The 14,361-nt window shown below is 44.2% G+C and overlaps 2 protein-coding genes across 6 annotated transcripts; one reads left to right on the top strand and one right to left on the bottom strand.

Moving 5' to 3' along the window:
• The first annotated feature begins 12 nt into the window (after window positions 1-12).
• Window positions 13-8,383, top strand: LOC135370449 (protein RER1-like). 5 transcript variants are annotated; one of them, XM_064604194.1, is made up of 8 exons: window positions 13-127; window positions 564-679; window positions 772-876; window positions 960-1,059; window positions 1,808-1,886; window positions 2,002-2,137; window positions 3,243-3,337; window positions 8,095-8,383. In XM_064604194.1, the coding sequence occupies exons 2-8, from the start codon at window positions 608-610 to the stop codon at window positions 8,108-8,110; spliced, it is 603 nt and encodes a 200-aa protein (XP_064460264.1). In that variant the 5' UTR covers window positions 13-127; window positions 564-607; the 3' UTR covers window positions 8,111-8,383. The 5 variants fall into 5 exon arrangements, with proteins under 5 accessions (XP_064460264.1, XP_064460260.1, XP_064460265.1 ...); XM_064604190.1 differs by having other exon boundaries at window positions 8,092-8,383; XM_064604195.1 differs by having other exon boundaries at window positions 8,049-8,383.
• Window positions 8,384-11,409: 3,026 nt separating this feature from the next.
• Window positions 11,410-14,072, bottom strand: LOC135370117 (uncharacterized). The gene is made up of 2 exons (XM_064603807.1): window positions 13,924-14,072; window positions 11,410-13,223 (listed from the first exon to the last, which is right to left on the bottom strand). The coding sequence occupies exons 1-2, from the start codon at window positions 13,955-13,957 to the stop codon at window positions 11,650-11,652; spliced, it is 1,608 nt and encodes a 535-aa protein (XP_064459877.1). The 5' UTR covers window positions 13,958-14,072; the 3' UTR covers window positions 11,410-11,649.
• Between the last annotated feature and the right edge of the window lie 289 nt (window positions 14,073-14,361).

Here is a 14,361-nt window from a genome sequence, read left to right as displayed (position 1 = left end):
CATCGAGGTGGGTGTGCTGCAATGTCAGCTACGTGGCGTATCGCGGAGATCGAAACATTGCGCTATATTTGCGCTCCGTAGGTTTAGGTGGCTTAGGCTTGTTTGAGAAATTGCTTACAATTTTACGGTAAGAACGTGTACGCTATTAGCGTATGTGAATCCTGCGTCGTCTGACACTGCGTGTCGATAGTTCTCGCCTGCTTGGACGTACTGTGTTACGAGGCTTCCCAGTGCCACTGCCGTGGTGACCGGCTTTGCACGAGAGCCAGTAATGACAAACTCGTCGACATAACAATTTCCAGCCAATCACTACATTGCCGTTCTGCACTGGAAGGTCGTACTGTGTTATATCGTGTCCCAGTTTCACTTTTCGAGCCACACTTGAGTCATTTTGGTTCATGCGACGGAACATCGTATACGACATGATGGCAACGGAGTTGGATGTGATGTTTGTGCTCTCGTGATCGTATTTTCGTCGTACTGTCATTACATACAGTTACAGCTCTTATATCTGTGTGATAGGTGTTCATGCAGCACATCGTAATTGCTTCATCTACTTCCAGCTACCTAAACCTATCAAGACGGAGATCAGGAAGCAGAAGACAAAATGATGGAAAGTGAAGATTCCTTGCGGCCACAACCATCTGCAGTCACATTGTTTTTCAGAAATTTATCGCAGGTTAGTAGCCGAACATGATTTCTACTTTCATGTTTACTGCTGCTGCTATTATTACATACGCTTATTTCAACCTCCTCCTCCTTTTATTGCAGACGTATCAACGTATGTTAGATACATGGACGCCATACGCATTAGGCCGGTGGCTGGCAACTGCGTTTCTGCTTTTGGCATTCATGGGCAGAATTGTCTATCTTCAGGTATGTGCATACGATCTGAACAGGATTTAGCCAACTTCGTTTTGGCACGCCTTAATTTTTACCACTGTCCTCGTTGTTTTCAGGGTTGGTACATTGTAACGTACGCTTTGGGAATCTACCACCTAAACCTTTTTATAGCATTTTTAACGCCCAAGATAGATCCAGCTATGGCCGATGACTATGGTAAGTGTTTGCAGTAAATGGCGGATGTACTTCGCGGTTTGTGTAGAGTGTGCAAGTTTCAATTGCACAAAAAGGGCTGAGTACAGCTCATTTTGACCTTTGAGGTGAATTACACTCTACATGAATACTCACGACAACTTCCTCATCTGTATCATTTGATGCATACAAATTCGGAAACTCTTATCCCATTCTGGGCCAGTGACTCCGACAGGAATCATAATACAGTTTCATAGGACAGGTAACAGTGATTTTTGTGTGCAAGAAAATTTAGGGTTTTGGCCACAAGACTGGAGTAGCAGTGAATACAACGTGCCTCAATTAGTCGGTTCGTCTGTTTTATGGAGGGGAGCACCCTTTTTTTGGCCAATGACTCCCACAGGAATCACATGTCAATTCGCTATAATGAACAGCGCAAAAACTTTCGAAACCTTTGTCGTGTATTCCTTATGTCTTGGGAAGGCGAGAAACAAAATTCTAAATTTTTCCCTCGCTGTAAAAAAAATTCGGCCCAGAATGGGTTATTTGCGAAATAAATCAGTGGCTTTCTGAAGTGTTTCAGTCTCTGTTGATAGGCTGCTCTATTCTTTTCTTTTTCTAATATCTGCAAACAGTAAAACTCGTGCAGGTTAAGGGATGCGTAGTTAAGCTGACAATTTTTCTTGGGGATTTGGAATGTGACATACATAGAACACTGCACATTAGTTGTCGTCCACAATTACCCTAACAAATGATCATGCTCCCAATGCAGAAGACGGCCCCGAGCTACCAACAAAGGCAAACGAAGAGTTCCGACCATTCATTCGGAGGTTGCCAGAATTCAAGTTTTGGTACGACACTTTTTTTATGGCTTGATGGCAACGTAATCGTGTAGAAGAGTAATACGGTGTTTACGTGCGACGAAGTGCCTAAAGTATTTATTTTTATTTTTCCTTTTCCTTCCAGGTATTCGGCCACAAAAGCCACGTTGGTTGGCATTTTTTGTACATTCTTCGATGCCTTCAATGTTCCAGTGTTCTGGCCTATTTTGTTGCTGTACTTCATCACCTTATTCTGCATCACAATGAAGAGACAAATTAAGGTAATCGGCGCATTCTTTCGACATTGTGAACGCAGCATGCTGCAGTAATTCCTACCGGTAATAGGCATAAGTCTCGAAATTCGACTTTTCAAAATGAAGGTACCGTACATAACAGAACACAAGGAAACTTCACATTAATGTGAGTTTTCACGCAATAATAATTCGTGACTCGCTGTCACATGACAACCGTAATCATGAGCCAATGCCACAGTGTTCAGCCTCTGGGTTAATTTTGTCCCCTCGAGAGTCACTTAAAGCGTAGCTTTGCCGGTATTCGGATATTTCGGAAGATGATACAAAACTGTACCAAAAACACGCATTCTTTACTACATATTTTGTTTTATTTTTGAGAGCAAGAAGCTCCAATTCCAAACCCGACAGCGTTGCCACGTTACCTCGCCTGCTGTGATGTCATAGTAAGACGTCGAAACCGTTTACTCGGGCCAATGTCGGCGTTTGTCCGGCGCAGCCAGATCTTCTGATCTCGCTGGTACGATATGAGTAGGGCCTGACTCCCTAGGGTTATGTTTTATACCCGATCATGCCCAACGTCCTTTCAATGCCAGTTCTTTACAGTTTCATCAGGGAGCAAACTATCCCTTTAAACAAATGTTTAGAGCCTGAAGTTTTAGGGTGTTTACCCGATTCCTCCCCGAAATAGCACCCCGAATTGAAGGTTCACCCCTTTAGGGTGAAACCCGATTTTTACCCAGAAAATTCCCCTCACTGGGGTGTCTGTAGGAATGCATTAACGTTGCTTTTTTGACAGCTAGTGCAGTTACATCACTATTTGTACCAAACCACTACAATTAGTTTGAGTAACTGAGCCCGATTTATCCCCGAATTTAGCATACGGGGAATTTTTTTCACCCGAATTCGCGCGAATTAAGTGCGCACGTTTATTTACCCAATTTTTACCCCCTGAATTTAGAAAAAAAATATTTCCCGAAAACATCAGGCTCTACAAATGTTACATTAACTAAGCAAAGTTTATTTAAAGTGAATATGCAATTTTTGTGACAAGAGGACAAGCTTTCTGCTGAAGCTTTGCAAATACTCCATTTCACGCCACAACTAAAGCCACGTTTTGTTCTTGTCCTTGCAGCACATGTTGAAGTACCGCTATCTACCATGGTCTCACGGGAAGACACGCTACAGAAGCAAAGAAGTAACGGAGCTCAATGCCAAGGGACATTCAAAGTGAGGTCGTGTCATAGTTTAACCGACCGTACGGGCCAAACTGCAATTTTTTGAGGTGCCGTGCACCTGTGCTTCGTCTGTGGGCCAAAACGCAGCACATAGACGAGAAATAAAAGAGCCACAACAAGTTCGAAATGCCTGTTGACAAGTTGAGGGGGCAGCGGAAGGAGCGTTTACCCGCAGCTACGAAAAAGAGATGCAGGATGCCTTCATTTTTTATAAACTACCTTCATAGCAGTATTTGCACATTCTTTTGTCGTTTTGTTTATTCCCCCTCACCGTAGTCGTCTAGTTATTTTTTTGTACGTCTTTCCTCACTGTACTGTTTCTGAATAAACCTCCAGTAAAATTGTCCTCTTTGCCCTGATCTTTGTGGCATGCAGGAGGTTCATGGGTGAGGTCGTGTAACATAATGTGCCATTGCTAGACGGGGAAAAAATACAGCACGAAAAAGACAACCACGGGAGGAACATGAGACACACACGAGCGCTTACTCCAACTGAACTTTACTGCACTGAAGAGTGCGCAGCAACAGGAAAGAGCAAAAAAGGAAGAGCAGGTAGATAAGAACAACTTAAAAATTTACTGGACAATCTAGTTCTTCGCCTGTTCAAGTAACCTTGCCAGTTGCCTGTTCAAGTCGCTTGCCTCTCACCCGAGGCAAGCGAGATAGAGGTATCGCTGATACAGAGAGAACCTTTTTTTTTTCCGATAAAGAAGGCCTCCAAAATTTCACGGGCAAACTTATCTCTGCTGCTCCTGCCCAGAATCTTAACTGATTTAAAATTGGGGAGGTACATTTGCATTTTTTACAGTGCAATTTGGGTTTTACAGTGCAAATGGGTAGGTGCAATTTGTCGATAGTTCTTAACGATCTTTCGTGCTCCCTAGTTCTGTCATTGATGCATCTGCCTGTCTGTCCGATGTCTAAACTCTACCGCAGGAGAGGGGAATTTCGTACACGACACTTACGCGACATTCCACGTAAGGCGACGTACGTTTTTTACCGCAGCTCCTCACATCAACTGCAGGACCGTTGACTTTCCGGCAAAGAAGGTCCGGCAAGAAAAGGTTACTTGAACAAACGAAGAACTAGATTGTCCAGTAAATTTTTAAGTTGTTCTGGTTGTTCTTATCTACCTGCTTTTCCTTTTTTGCTCTTTCCTGTTTCTTTCCTGTTGCTGCGCACCCTTCAGCGCAGTAAAGCTCAGTTGGAGTAAGCGCTCGTGTGTGTCTCATGTTCCTCCCGTGGTTGTCTTTTTTTCGCGCTGTTTTTTTTTTTTTCCCGGTCTAGCAATGCATTACCAAGTAGCCCAACAAAGCATTTTGCTGAATAATTTGCCAATTCGTCGGGTCTTTAGGACCACCTTCGTCGTCCGTAAAAACTACGACCGAGCTTAGACACGTCGTGGGAACTGCGATGAGAGACTGCAGGCAGTGTTCCGCGAAAATGTTCCGCACTTGCGGATTTGCGTGAAGCTTGAAAGGTGCACTTGCATATTGTAATAAAGATAAGGATTCGGCACTTGGCTGATCTATATTAATGGTTTGGGAGCGTGATGAGGCTCAAAGAACAAACGCTCAAACAACAAACAGAACGAACAACTCAGTACCAAACAAAAAACTAAAAAACAAAACAAACAGTAAAAAACAAAAGGCTCAGTACCAGCGCTCACTTCAAACTAATTTTATTAACGAGGCGGAGATTACATTTATACAGATGTAGAATGCACAAGGTTCTTCGTTTTGAGGTTTTATGTTTTTTTCAAATTCGGGAGGGAAAACGCTGGTGCTATTCACACACGAGAATTCAGGGAGAAATTGGGCACCACGATCTCTGTTTGATACGTCATCGAGGAATTTTCGGGTGAAACGAAAGGCATATGGAACGAGCCACTGCTGTGACACTGGGACGAGAAACAAGAATCATTATATTTCCGCTCGTAACTGGCGCAGTGACTGACCGCGGTATTTGAACACTTGCCCGAGCTTCACGAAAGCCCGTCTTTGGCTCCTGCAGGAGTGGATCGTAAAAGGGGGACAAATAGGTTGTCACAAATAGCTCTCTTTGCTGGTATTATGATTCACTTCTCAGAAGGTTTTCAGAGAACGACAAGTTGAAGGACCGCGATTTCGTGTAGATATCTGGTTTTACCCGAGTCTTGGAAAATTTGTTCGGGGGGAACTATGTCTTGAAAAATCGGGTTTAACCCGAAAATGAAGAACCCTTAGAATGCAGCAATTTCAAACTGGTACTGAATAACCGAAAATTCTTTTCCTTGTGACACGTAGCTGCTCATTCGTTGATGATGCTATTTTTTTGTCGTCCTTACAAGTGTGGGGCCTCGACAAATTCTCTTCTTATCTCATTGCTGCATTTGTGCGATACCTGGCATTCATTAAGCGAGGGACTACAGCCACACGTGGCCGCATGTTGTTTCAGAGTATACAGTATGCTCTCATGCGCCTCCAAAGTCACTGCAGTTGCGTTGAAAGCCAGTATAGCAGTAGCCTAATGCCATCGACTTTAATTAGAGAAATTGCTTAGAACGTTTAAAAAGTAAATGTGAAACTGCAAAAGCAAGGAAGTTGGCGCAGCTGTCTTACGGACAGTTACGGACAGGCTGCACACAAATCCCACGGCAACTAAAGCATTATTTAAACGAAAGAAATACTGAACAAGGCGCACAGTTTTAATGTGCCTCACATAAAAGGCAGGGATATCTTAAAATGCATGTACTATTATGAGCAGAGCCTTTTCGTCTTAGAGTTAAAACCAGTAGAACCCAAATTTACTAGGCAGGTGCGAATGATGATTTTAAAGCCTGAACGGCCAGATACATAGCCAAAAGCGAATACGAAGCAATTAGTAAAAAAAAAAGCCGTACTTGAGTGTGGAGCCAATACATCGTTGTATAAGTGGACAGGAGATGTACAGATATAAACAGATATATTCAAACTGATGGGAATATGAAGGATATGCGTACTTTGTACTTTTTTCCTTTTCTACAAGAAAATCTGCTCTTCCACACAATGTCATTAGGTGTTACCAGATTTTTTTTTTTTTTAACATGGCCCAAGCTTTTAACATAAAACCCGATTTTTACCCAACCCGCAAATTTGGGAATAACGTAAAAACAATGACCATAAAAACAATGATCTAATTAGTTAATATAATAGTGACAAACATGTGTACATGAGGTGTAAAAAATGGGAAGCTTTTGACTTATTGGCTTGTGGATGTTCTTATGAGTCTACAAATGGAGAGTTTTCAGTTACCTCAGTGTGCAGCATTAAGTAGAATAGATGTGCTACAGTTGTAGCAAGACCTTTTAGGGAAAACATATTGTGAAATCCCAAGCTGCCATACAGTTATTTTTGTACAGCACTTTAATGTCTGGCCATGTTAGTGGTCGCTTTAAAGATAAAACTTCGCGTGAATGCATACGGAAATACGAACGATGAGTGAGTACATATTTCAAGCAGTGAAGCGTATTATTGTGCCAGTGGTTGACATTCACCTTGAAATATAAATATATATACGTAAAATACATAAATAGATATTTCATTTTCCACACTTGAACTGGGATTTAAAGCTAGATAGACAGCCAAAAGCAAAGCACGCTTTCAACAGGGAGACCTTTGTTTCAGGCTATACACATTCTACATATACGTGTTCTGCCACACCACTATTCGGCAGAAAGAAATAATTTGTAATGCACGCAAATGTAATCTATGTGTTATTGTGCACTGGACCCACTGGTTAGGATCTTCTTTGGCACAGTCCATCATTCAGTATTTTGAGGGAGTCTGAGAAGTTTGATCTTTCATAAGCTTTAAAGGGACAGTCCAAAGCTGCTGCTTTCTGATTATAGTTGTATTCAACTATAAGTAGAGCCTGAAGTTTTAGGGTGTAACCAGTTTCTTCCCCAAATTTGCACCCCGGATTGAAGGTCGCCTCTTTAGGGTGAAACCATGATTTTTACCCGGCAAATTGCCCTCACTGAAACGTCTCTAGGCATGCACACTAGCTTGCTTGGCAGCAGACACAATTACACCACCGTTTGTACCAAACCAGTACAGTTTGTTTGGGTAATAGTGTCCGATTTCTCCACAAATTTAACATACGGGAAGTTTTTCCTACCCGAATTCGCATGAATTTAGATCATATGTTGATTTCCCCGATTTTTACCCCCCGAATTGGGAAAACAATATTTCCCAAAAAACCTCAGGCTCTAACTATAAGTTATTGTGTCATATTCAAAATGTGATCTAACAGAGCGTCGTAGTTCTTGAGATAAAGGAGAAAAGCCAACGGCACGTTCATATCTGGTTTAGGTTTCACAGCACTGTAAGTGTGAGTCACGACTGAGATATGATGATCGAGGACTGTTTTGAAATGTGATAGAATGTAATCAGCAGGTCTCGTCTCAAATCAGTGCCTTGATTGCTCAGTGGAACAAAAAACCAGAAGTTGCTGATAGTGACATTGTGTGCCGTGAAAGCACTGGCTATAAAATTCAGTTCTGTATCAGGGAAGCAGGTGGCACTGTTTGTTTTGCTTTTGGAGTGAGCATGGACTGTCACTCTAAGGTGCTTTCTTCTGTATCCATAGTCCCCACTTTACGTAGTATTTTTCGCTTTGTTCCGATTTGTTCTTGTTTTTTTTTTCTGCTTTAAAATTAACTGTGTGTTTCATTGCAATTTTCAGGTAGAGGAAGAGCCAGACTGTAAAATGCAGTTTTCTGTTTCAGTAGTGTTGAGGAATTGTGACTACCAAGAAGTTCAGGGCCGGGTCTCTGCATTGACCTCAAGTCCATCGCTTGGTGTTGTCAGTCAAGGCTTGTACATATGTGAACAGGACATTCCCTTATCTTCAGAGAGTCACGTATACTTAGGTTCGGAACTTTGTTTTTCTTTTTCCTTTTTCATACAATGGAGAAACAATGCTAGTTTCAGTGCAAGGTTGTTCCGCACCGGAACAGGCACTTGACATTTGCAAAAACGAACAAAGCATTGCAGAATAAAAGATTTCATGGAGTAATATATGGAGTCTCTCAGTTGTGCAAACTAACATTGCTTGATACCGTGCTCTGCTAGCTTAAGCAGGACTCATTTAAAAGGAGTGGCTGGTTTGCCCTGCACATCCTTAAAGGGACTGTGAAAGGATATTTGACAAGCCTACGGTCATTTTCAATTTGCTCCTCTGTACCAAAGCATTCACCCTGTAAAATATGAAGTTGAAAATTGTTCAAATAGCGAAAACATTCGATATGAACAATGACTGTGAACGGCGGCTGCTACGACCCGCCTGCTAGGCGAACTGGTCATGACATCGTACACGGGGGATGTTGCCAACTAGCGGACAGACTTTTCCAAGCAAGTCACAAAATTTGCGAGCAACCTTGTAAGCTTCACCATGAAATATGTTTTAATTTGACGAGGAATCACCCGGTCGTCCACAACTGATTGAGAGGACTGGATGTTATTGATGTAGGGTATGGTGGGGCAAGATGAGACAGAAATTTGCAATTGAATGTGAAATTTTTATTTTTCGTGTTTTTAAAAAAAACTAGCTGTAAGCACATACTCAGTGGGGGGTCTAGAGCTTGTGACCTGTACATGCAGAATGGACGTAGCCGGTCTAAAATAAACAGAATAAGAAACTCAAAAATAGAGATTGCCTCATCTTGCCTCAACCATCGGGGCAGGATGAGACAGTCACGTCCGTCTGATCTGTTGCTTGTGCGTGCACTTTGCCGAAAATAACCTAGGAAACAGGGAAACTTGCTTGAATCTCCTAGGTAATATGGAAAAAAAACAAATCTCTGAGGAACAAGCATCGAGGCATCTAATAGTTGACTTATCCATATCTAAATTACATTTAATTTAAATTTCATTAAATTCAGATTACATTAAATTGTCGTGTCTCGCCCCGCACATGTCACCGGATCCATAAATTTTTCTGTTCAACGCTGGACAACGTAGAGTGCCCATATTTCGCGTATACCTAGATGAATGAATAAAGAAATAGAATGCGGACTTACATTGACAAGACAAGCCTGCGAAACATTGCTGCGTAGATTACAAGAAAAAGAACTGCGGAAAATTGTGCCTTTTTGGCGGGTCTTTACATTCCAGGCAGCACAAGCAGATTTTTTTTAAATCTGCAATGCGTAAACCAATCCGGACAATTCTCACGTGCAATAAAACGGACATGCAGAGCCACCTATGAGTAAAGTTCCAAGCACATGGAGCTACACGTCTCTGAAACAGGCGGTGTCGAGCAAAATATGTCCCATCTTGCCCCACTTCACCGTAAGCCCGCTTCGAAGGGGCGTATCTGGCAGTCACGCCCTCACAATTTTTGTGTGGTAAAAGTGTGCCCCTGGTGCACTGAATACGGTTGAACGTCGATGGGGCGTTTGATAGTGAGGGATCATGAGAACTGTTTCCGGCAGAGTACCCCTAGAACACCCGAAAATCATTCATGGTCCCATTAATGAAATACTGGAAATCTACAACAAGTCGACGTAACAAGCTTATGTTTTATGCAGAGTTCGAGGTAACTCGTTCCTGTAACTAAGTTCCTTTTTTTGGCAACTTGTAACTTAACTCGTTACTTTTGCGCGGTGGTAACTTTGAGAGGAACTCGTTCCTTTTTCAGATAACTTTGCCAAAGTAACTTAAGTTCCAAGTTACTTTTAATTCGCTTTTCACTCACGTCTACATGTTGTCTTGCTTTCTCTCCGGTTCCTTCATGGGATTTTTTGCCATAAAACATGATATTCAATCAATGACAGTATTTTATTCAGGAAGTAAGAACCGCTGCCATTAAAATGAAGCTGAACCATTGTGCGCCCACAGGGAGTAAGATGCAAAGCGTTCGAATTGTTGGACATAAACGAAAACAATCTAAGCGTGTTGAACTCCTTCGCAGGCAACTCCAGGTCTAATTCAACTGCTCACGCACGCTGCATCTGTGTAGTGCTATTTTGTGTCCGAAGTAACTTGGAAGTAACTCGTTCTTTGTAACTCAGTAACTGCAAGTTACATTTCAGGCTGAAGAACTTCGTTATTAACTTAGTTGCATTTTTCACACGGTAGCTTAACTCGTAACGAGTTCCTTTTGAAGTGTAACTTCTCAATCTATGGTTTTATGGGCACTGCCCCAAACTTCTGATGCAACTGTAGGTCATCATTTTTTGTCACATGCATTACATTATAGGGTGCATTCACACGACATCAAACGAACGTGCTTGGACACCGCGGTGGTGGTTACTTTTTTGGCACAGGTGCCGAGCTCGTCTAGAGTTTGCTCAAAAAAACGAAGCCTAGAATGGTGTTTTGAAATCCGGTCGCTTCTTTTATCCCGAAGACACTTCCGTCATTGTCGCTCCCAAGTTTTCTTTTACGAAAACTATGGTTGCTGCGTTGAATGGCGCAGTTTGTCATCTTTCAATGCTGCTACCACGAAAAGGGACCACCAGTGGGAGGAGCTTACGCGCATGCCATGTGGCGTAGATGAATACGCTTTATATTCTTCCCCAAAACTACAAATAAAGAGTTGAATAAATAAAGGTTATCATCATATTGAATGTGTTGCTACACCAGAGGGGTCTTCTTTTTGCATCGCGCATATTTTATGCAACGAACTGCCTTTTAATACGAGGAGGATTGAGAGCTAGCAAGCGGGCTGGCTTGTTGTTTCGGCTGTTATGGCTTCTAGTTTCTTCACAAACCGGTTTAAACCTGTACACATGTTGTACTGGAACAAAATCTGAACCTTTGTCCAAACGCAAATTGACAAGGGTAAAATTTTTCAGTTCAAAACTCGGGGCCAGTATGCTCTTCAGGTGCATGATGTCCTCATTCGGAGCAACTCCCTTTAGTCTGAACTCCACTTCATTCAAACGAGACTTGGGTTCTATTCGGGTTCTTAAAAAAAAGGATTGCACTGTGTTGCATTCTGTTATTACATTGCTGCATCACGTAAAACATACTTGTTGATGCTCGAGGCACAGACCATCAATTTCACTGTCACGTGCCACAAGTCCTATTAGACACACACGTTTACACTGTCATACTCTTTATTTATAAAACTGCAAATCCGACGGACTGCTTAACAAGCTGGCATCGAGATTGTGTCTGATCTACATAGGAGACGAGGGAAAGCAGTCATTACACTGCTGTCCATATGGCACAAGTAGTCTACTGTACAACGACATGGATAAATGGCACATGAAACTGCACTAAATACACACCCACAGACTAGTCAATAGGGATGAGGCAAGACAATGGAAGGAACTTGTCTAAAGCACTTGTGACGTGGGTGGTATCACGAAGGGTTGCTGTGTGGTCAACACCTGTGGCTGCCATGTGAGAAACCCAGAAACCTGTGGGTGTACCCGTGGACTCTGCAGCTGAACGCCTCGTAGCACTTGAGACTGCCCTACACAAGACGGCTGCACGCATGGCACAAAACCGAAGTGTTGCACAATCGACGGAAGCTCCGCTGACACCACCACCTTAGGAGGAGTGGCATCAACAGCTGCCGCTGCTGGACCTTCATTCTGTCTACCTCTAAACGGTACTGCACAAACTGGTAGTTTCTGTTCTGGACCTATCCTTGACACAGGCGTTGCTGCTGGACTTTCATTTTGTTTACCACTAAGTGGCATTGTACAAACTGGTAGTTTCTGTTCTGGACCTATTCTTGACACAGGTGTTGCTGCTGGACCATTATGTTTACCACTAAGTGGCACTGTACAAACCGGGAGTTGCTGTGCTGGACCCATTCTTGAGACTTTTGGTCGTCCAGCTTTACAATCGTTTAGTGATGCAGCCCGTTTCTTCCCTTGGACACGTTCCTGCGCTCGATGCCTTCCTGGTGTCGCGGGGCACGTTTGGTCGTTCCTCTCCGGCCGGGAAGAAGGTACACGTCCACGGCCTCGCACTCTCGGCCTCTCGAAGACTTTGCCACCGGCTTCGGCTAGCAAGCCGACGATCTCGTCAAAAGGATCCAGACCGTGCCTCCTGACGTTCCTCCTCCAGATCTGCTCGTACAAGTACTGCCTGAGTCGGCCCCTTCGGTTTCCGCCACCACTTAAGGGTTGTTTGATACACTTCCATACAGGTCCACAAACTTGCACGTGGATCTTGGCATTCTTTCGTGCAACGCTGCCGAGCCTATGGGTAACCACCTGGTGTCGGTAGTAAGGCTCCCTGCCCTTCAACCTCCACAAGAGCGGATCCTCCCCCAGCGTGGACAGCCTCGCGTAAGCCGCCCGGCCGCCAGTGACGACGGTCGTCCCGTGCAGAACGTGTCGTCGGACGACCCGAACCATTTCTGTTCTGTGGCACTTGCTCTTGGGGATGGGTACGAGTCGTAGCCTTCCGGCGCGGGGTCTCCCATCCGGTCCGACCTCGCGTTCCATCATCCCGACAACCATCCGACGGTTCGTCCACCCCAGGAATGCCTCGTCGACGTCGACGACTTTCCCGCTTCCACCGATTTTTCTGCTCAGCCGTTTCGCCGCGAACAGTGATATGCCCCGACGCAGAAGCGAGAGCCACCTGGAGACTGTGCGACTTGGTGTCAGCTTTCCCTGCCTTGACGACTCGAAAGCTAACACGTTCACGTTTGTGATGCCGTGCGCAAACAGGTACGCGACTGTCAAGGCGCGGCCAAGCGTCAGTTGAGAACAGTGGAAGATGGTGCCGGACGTGAGCCTTTCGGACCAGTAATGGCCGCGGTTACGACATACCCAGGTATAGGGAGAACCATTCCTGCGCTTGAGATGCGTGCTGCCCCCGCAGACGCCGCACTGCCTCTCGCGTCTGATCAGTCCCAATTCCTGGAGCCATGGGATTAGACAGGTTTTACCTAAAAGTCAGAAATAAGATAAACAATATGCGGTCAGGTATAAGCTGCACGGCAGAAGACTATATATATTGGTACGAGTGAGATAGGGAAAAAACTTTTTGTCTATTCCAAGCAATGATGAACGTTTCAGAATTAACTACAAACCAGGGGCGGATCCAGGAAGATCCTAGGGGGGAGGGGGGGGCACTAAAAAAAAGAGAGAAGACGGGGGGGGGTCGCCATGTAGCAGGAAAATTCGCCGTGATTCTGCCGGAATGAGGGGGGGTAGAGGTATGTCTTGCCCCCCCCCCCCCCCCCCACCTGGATCCGCCCCTGCTACAAACCCATGATAATTACAGTTACAAACCCACAATAATTACATCGCAGTTGTAAACGCGACGTAAACCCCCGAATTATTATTATTATTATCATAATAGTACACTATTTAGCACGTGCGTTCCCAGGATTTTTTCCAAGGGGGGGGGGGCAAGGTGCTTCCACCGGGGGGGTCTCTCTCTCTCTCGGTACGCCCATGCTATTTAGAGAGAAACGGTATGCTCTGGTCGATACCTGTTTTGCAAGCTCAAAACTTCCTGTGGACGATAGAATCTGCACTAAGTCCTCCAAAGTGTTCAAAACGAGAACGTCGTTCCTAATCGTACCCTCCACACTATGCCCGATAAAATGATTCTAGACAGTCGAGTTGTCAGAGACAACTTACCGGCAATCCTGTTCAAAACTAGCGCCTCGCCCATTCGGTCCTGTTTGTGCAATGAACGCTATCAAATCATGCATAACCTGCTGATAACCTGCAACCTGTGCCTATCGTAAAGGAAACGAAGGAAATCACACCGGATACCGAAACCACCACCGAATATAAACAAAAAGACAATGTTGCCAGGCTGGCATCGCCGCATCGCTTCGCAAAGGCTAAAAGTCAAATAAGCTTATTTAGTGACTCTAGGTACAAGCAGCTAAAAAGCTCTAGTAAAAGCTACAGAGATCAACGGAAAGAGACGACGAAGCACTGTCGGCAGTTCAGCTTTCAGCTCATGATGGTATGCCTTCGCATTTCGCGCCTGTCCTCCATGGCGCCATGTAATAGAGTTGAACTACGCTCGAAGTTAGGGTCGAACAAGGTCCCGCCCGAAAGCCACGG

Source organism: Ornithodoros turicata, chromosome 10 (assembly GCF_037126465.1).
Source record: "Ornithodoros turicata isolate Travis chromosome 10, ASM3712646v1, whole genome shotgun sequence".
Taxonomy (NCBI): domain Eukaryota; kingdom Metazoa; phylum Arthropoda; class Arachnida; order Ixodida; family Argasidae; genus Ornithodoros; species Ornithodoros turicata.
The sequence above is the reverse complement of the archived record's forward strand: the minus strand, read 5'-3'. Positions and strand labels throughout refer to the sequence as shown.

Excerpts from the sequence above, each read along its gene's own strand:
- LOC135370117 (XM_064603807.1), bottom strand. The coding sequence starts at position 13,957 with ATGGGCGAGGCGCTAGTTTTGAACAGGATTGCCG. Across the intron at positions 13,224-13,923 it reads AGTTTTGAACAGGATTGCCG|GTAAAACCTGTCTAATCCCA; the intron begins GTAAGTTGTCTC and ends TCTGACTTTTAG.
- LOC135370449 (XM_064604190.1), top strand. The coding sequence starts at position 608 with ATGATGGAAAGTGAAGATTCCTTGCGGCCACAACCATCTGCAGTCACA. Across the intron at positions 680-771 it reads TTTTCAGAAATTTATCGCAG|ACGTATCAACGTATGTTAGA; the intron begins GTTAGTAGCCGA and ends CTTTTATTGCAG. Across the intron at positions 2,138-3,242 it reads CAATGAAGAGACAAATTAAG|CACATGTTGAAGTACCGCTA; the intron begins GTAATCGGCGCA and ends TTGTCCTTGCAG.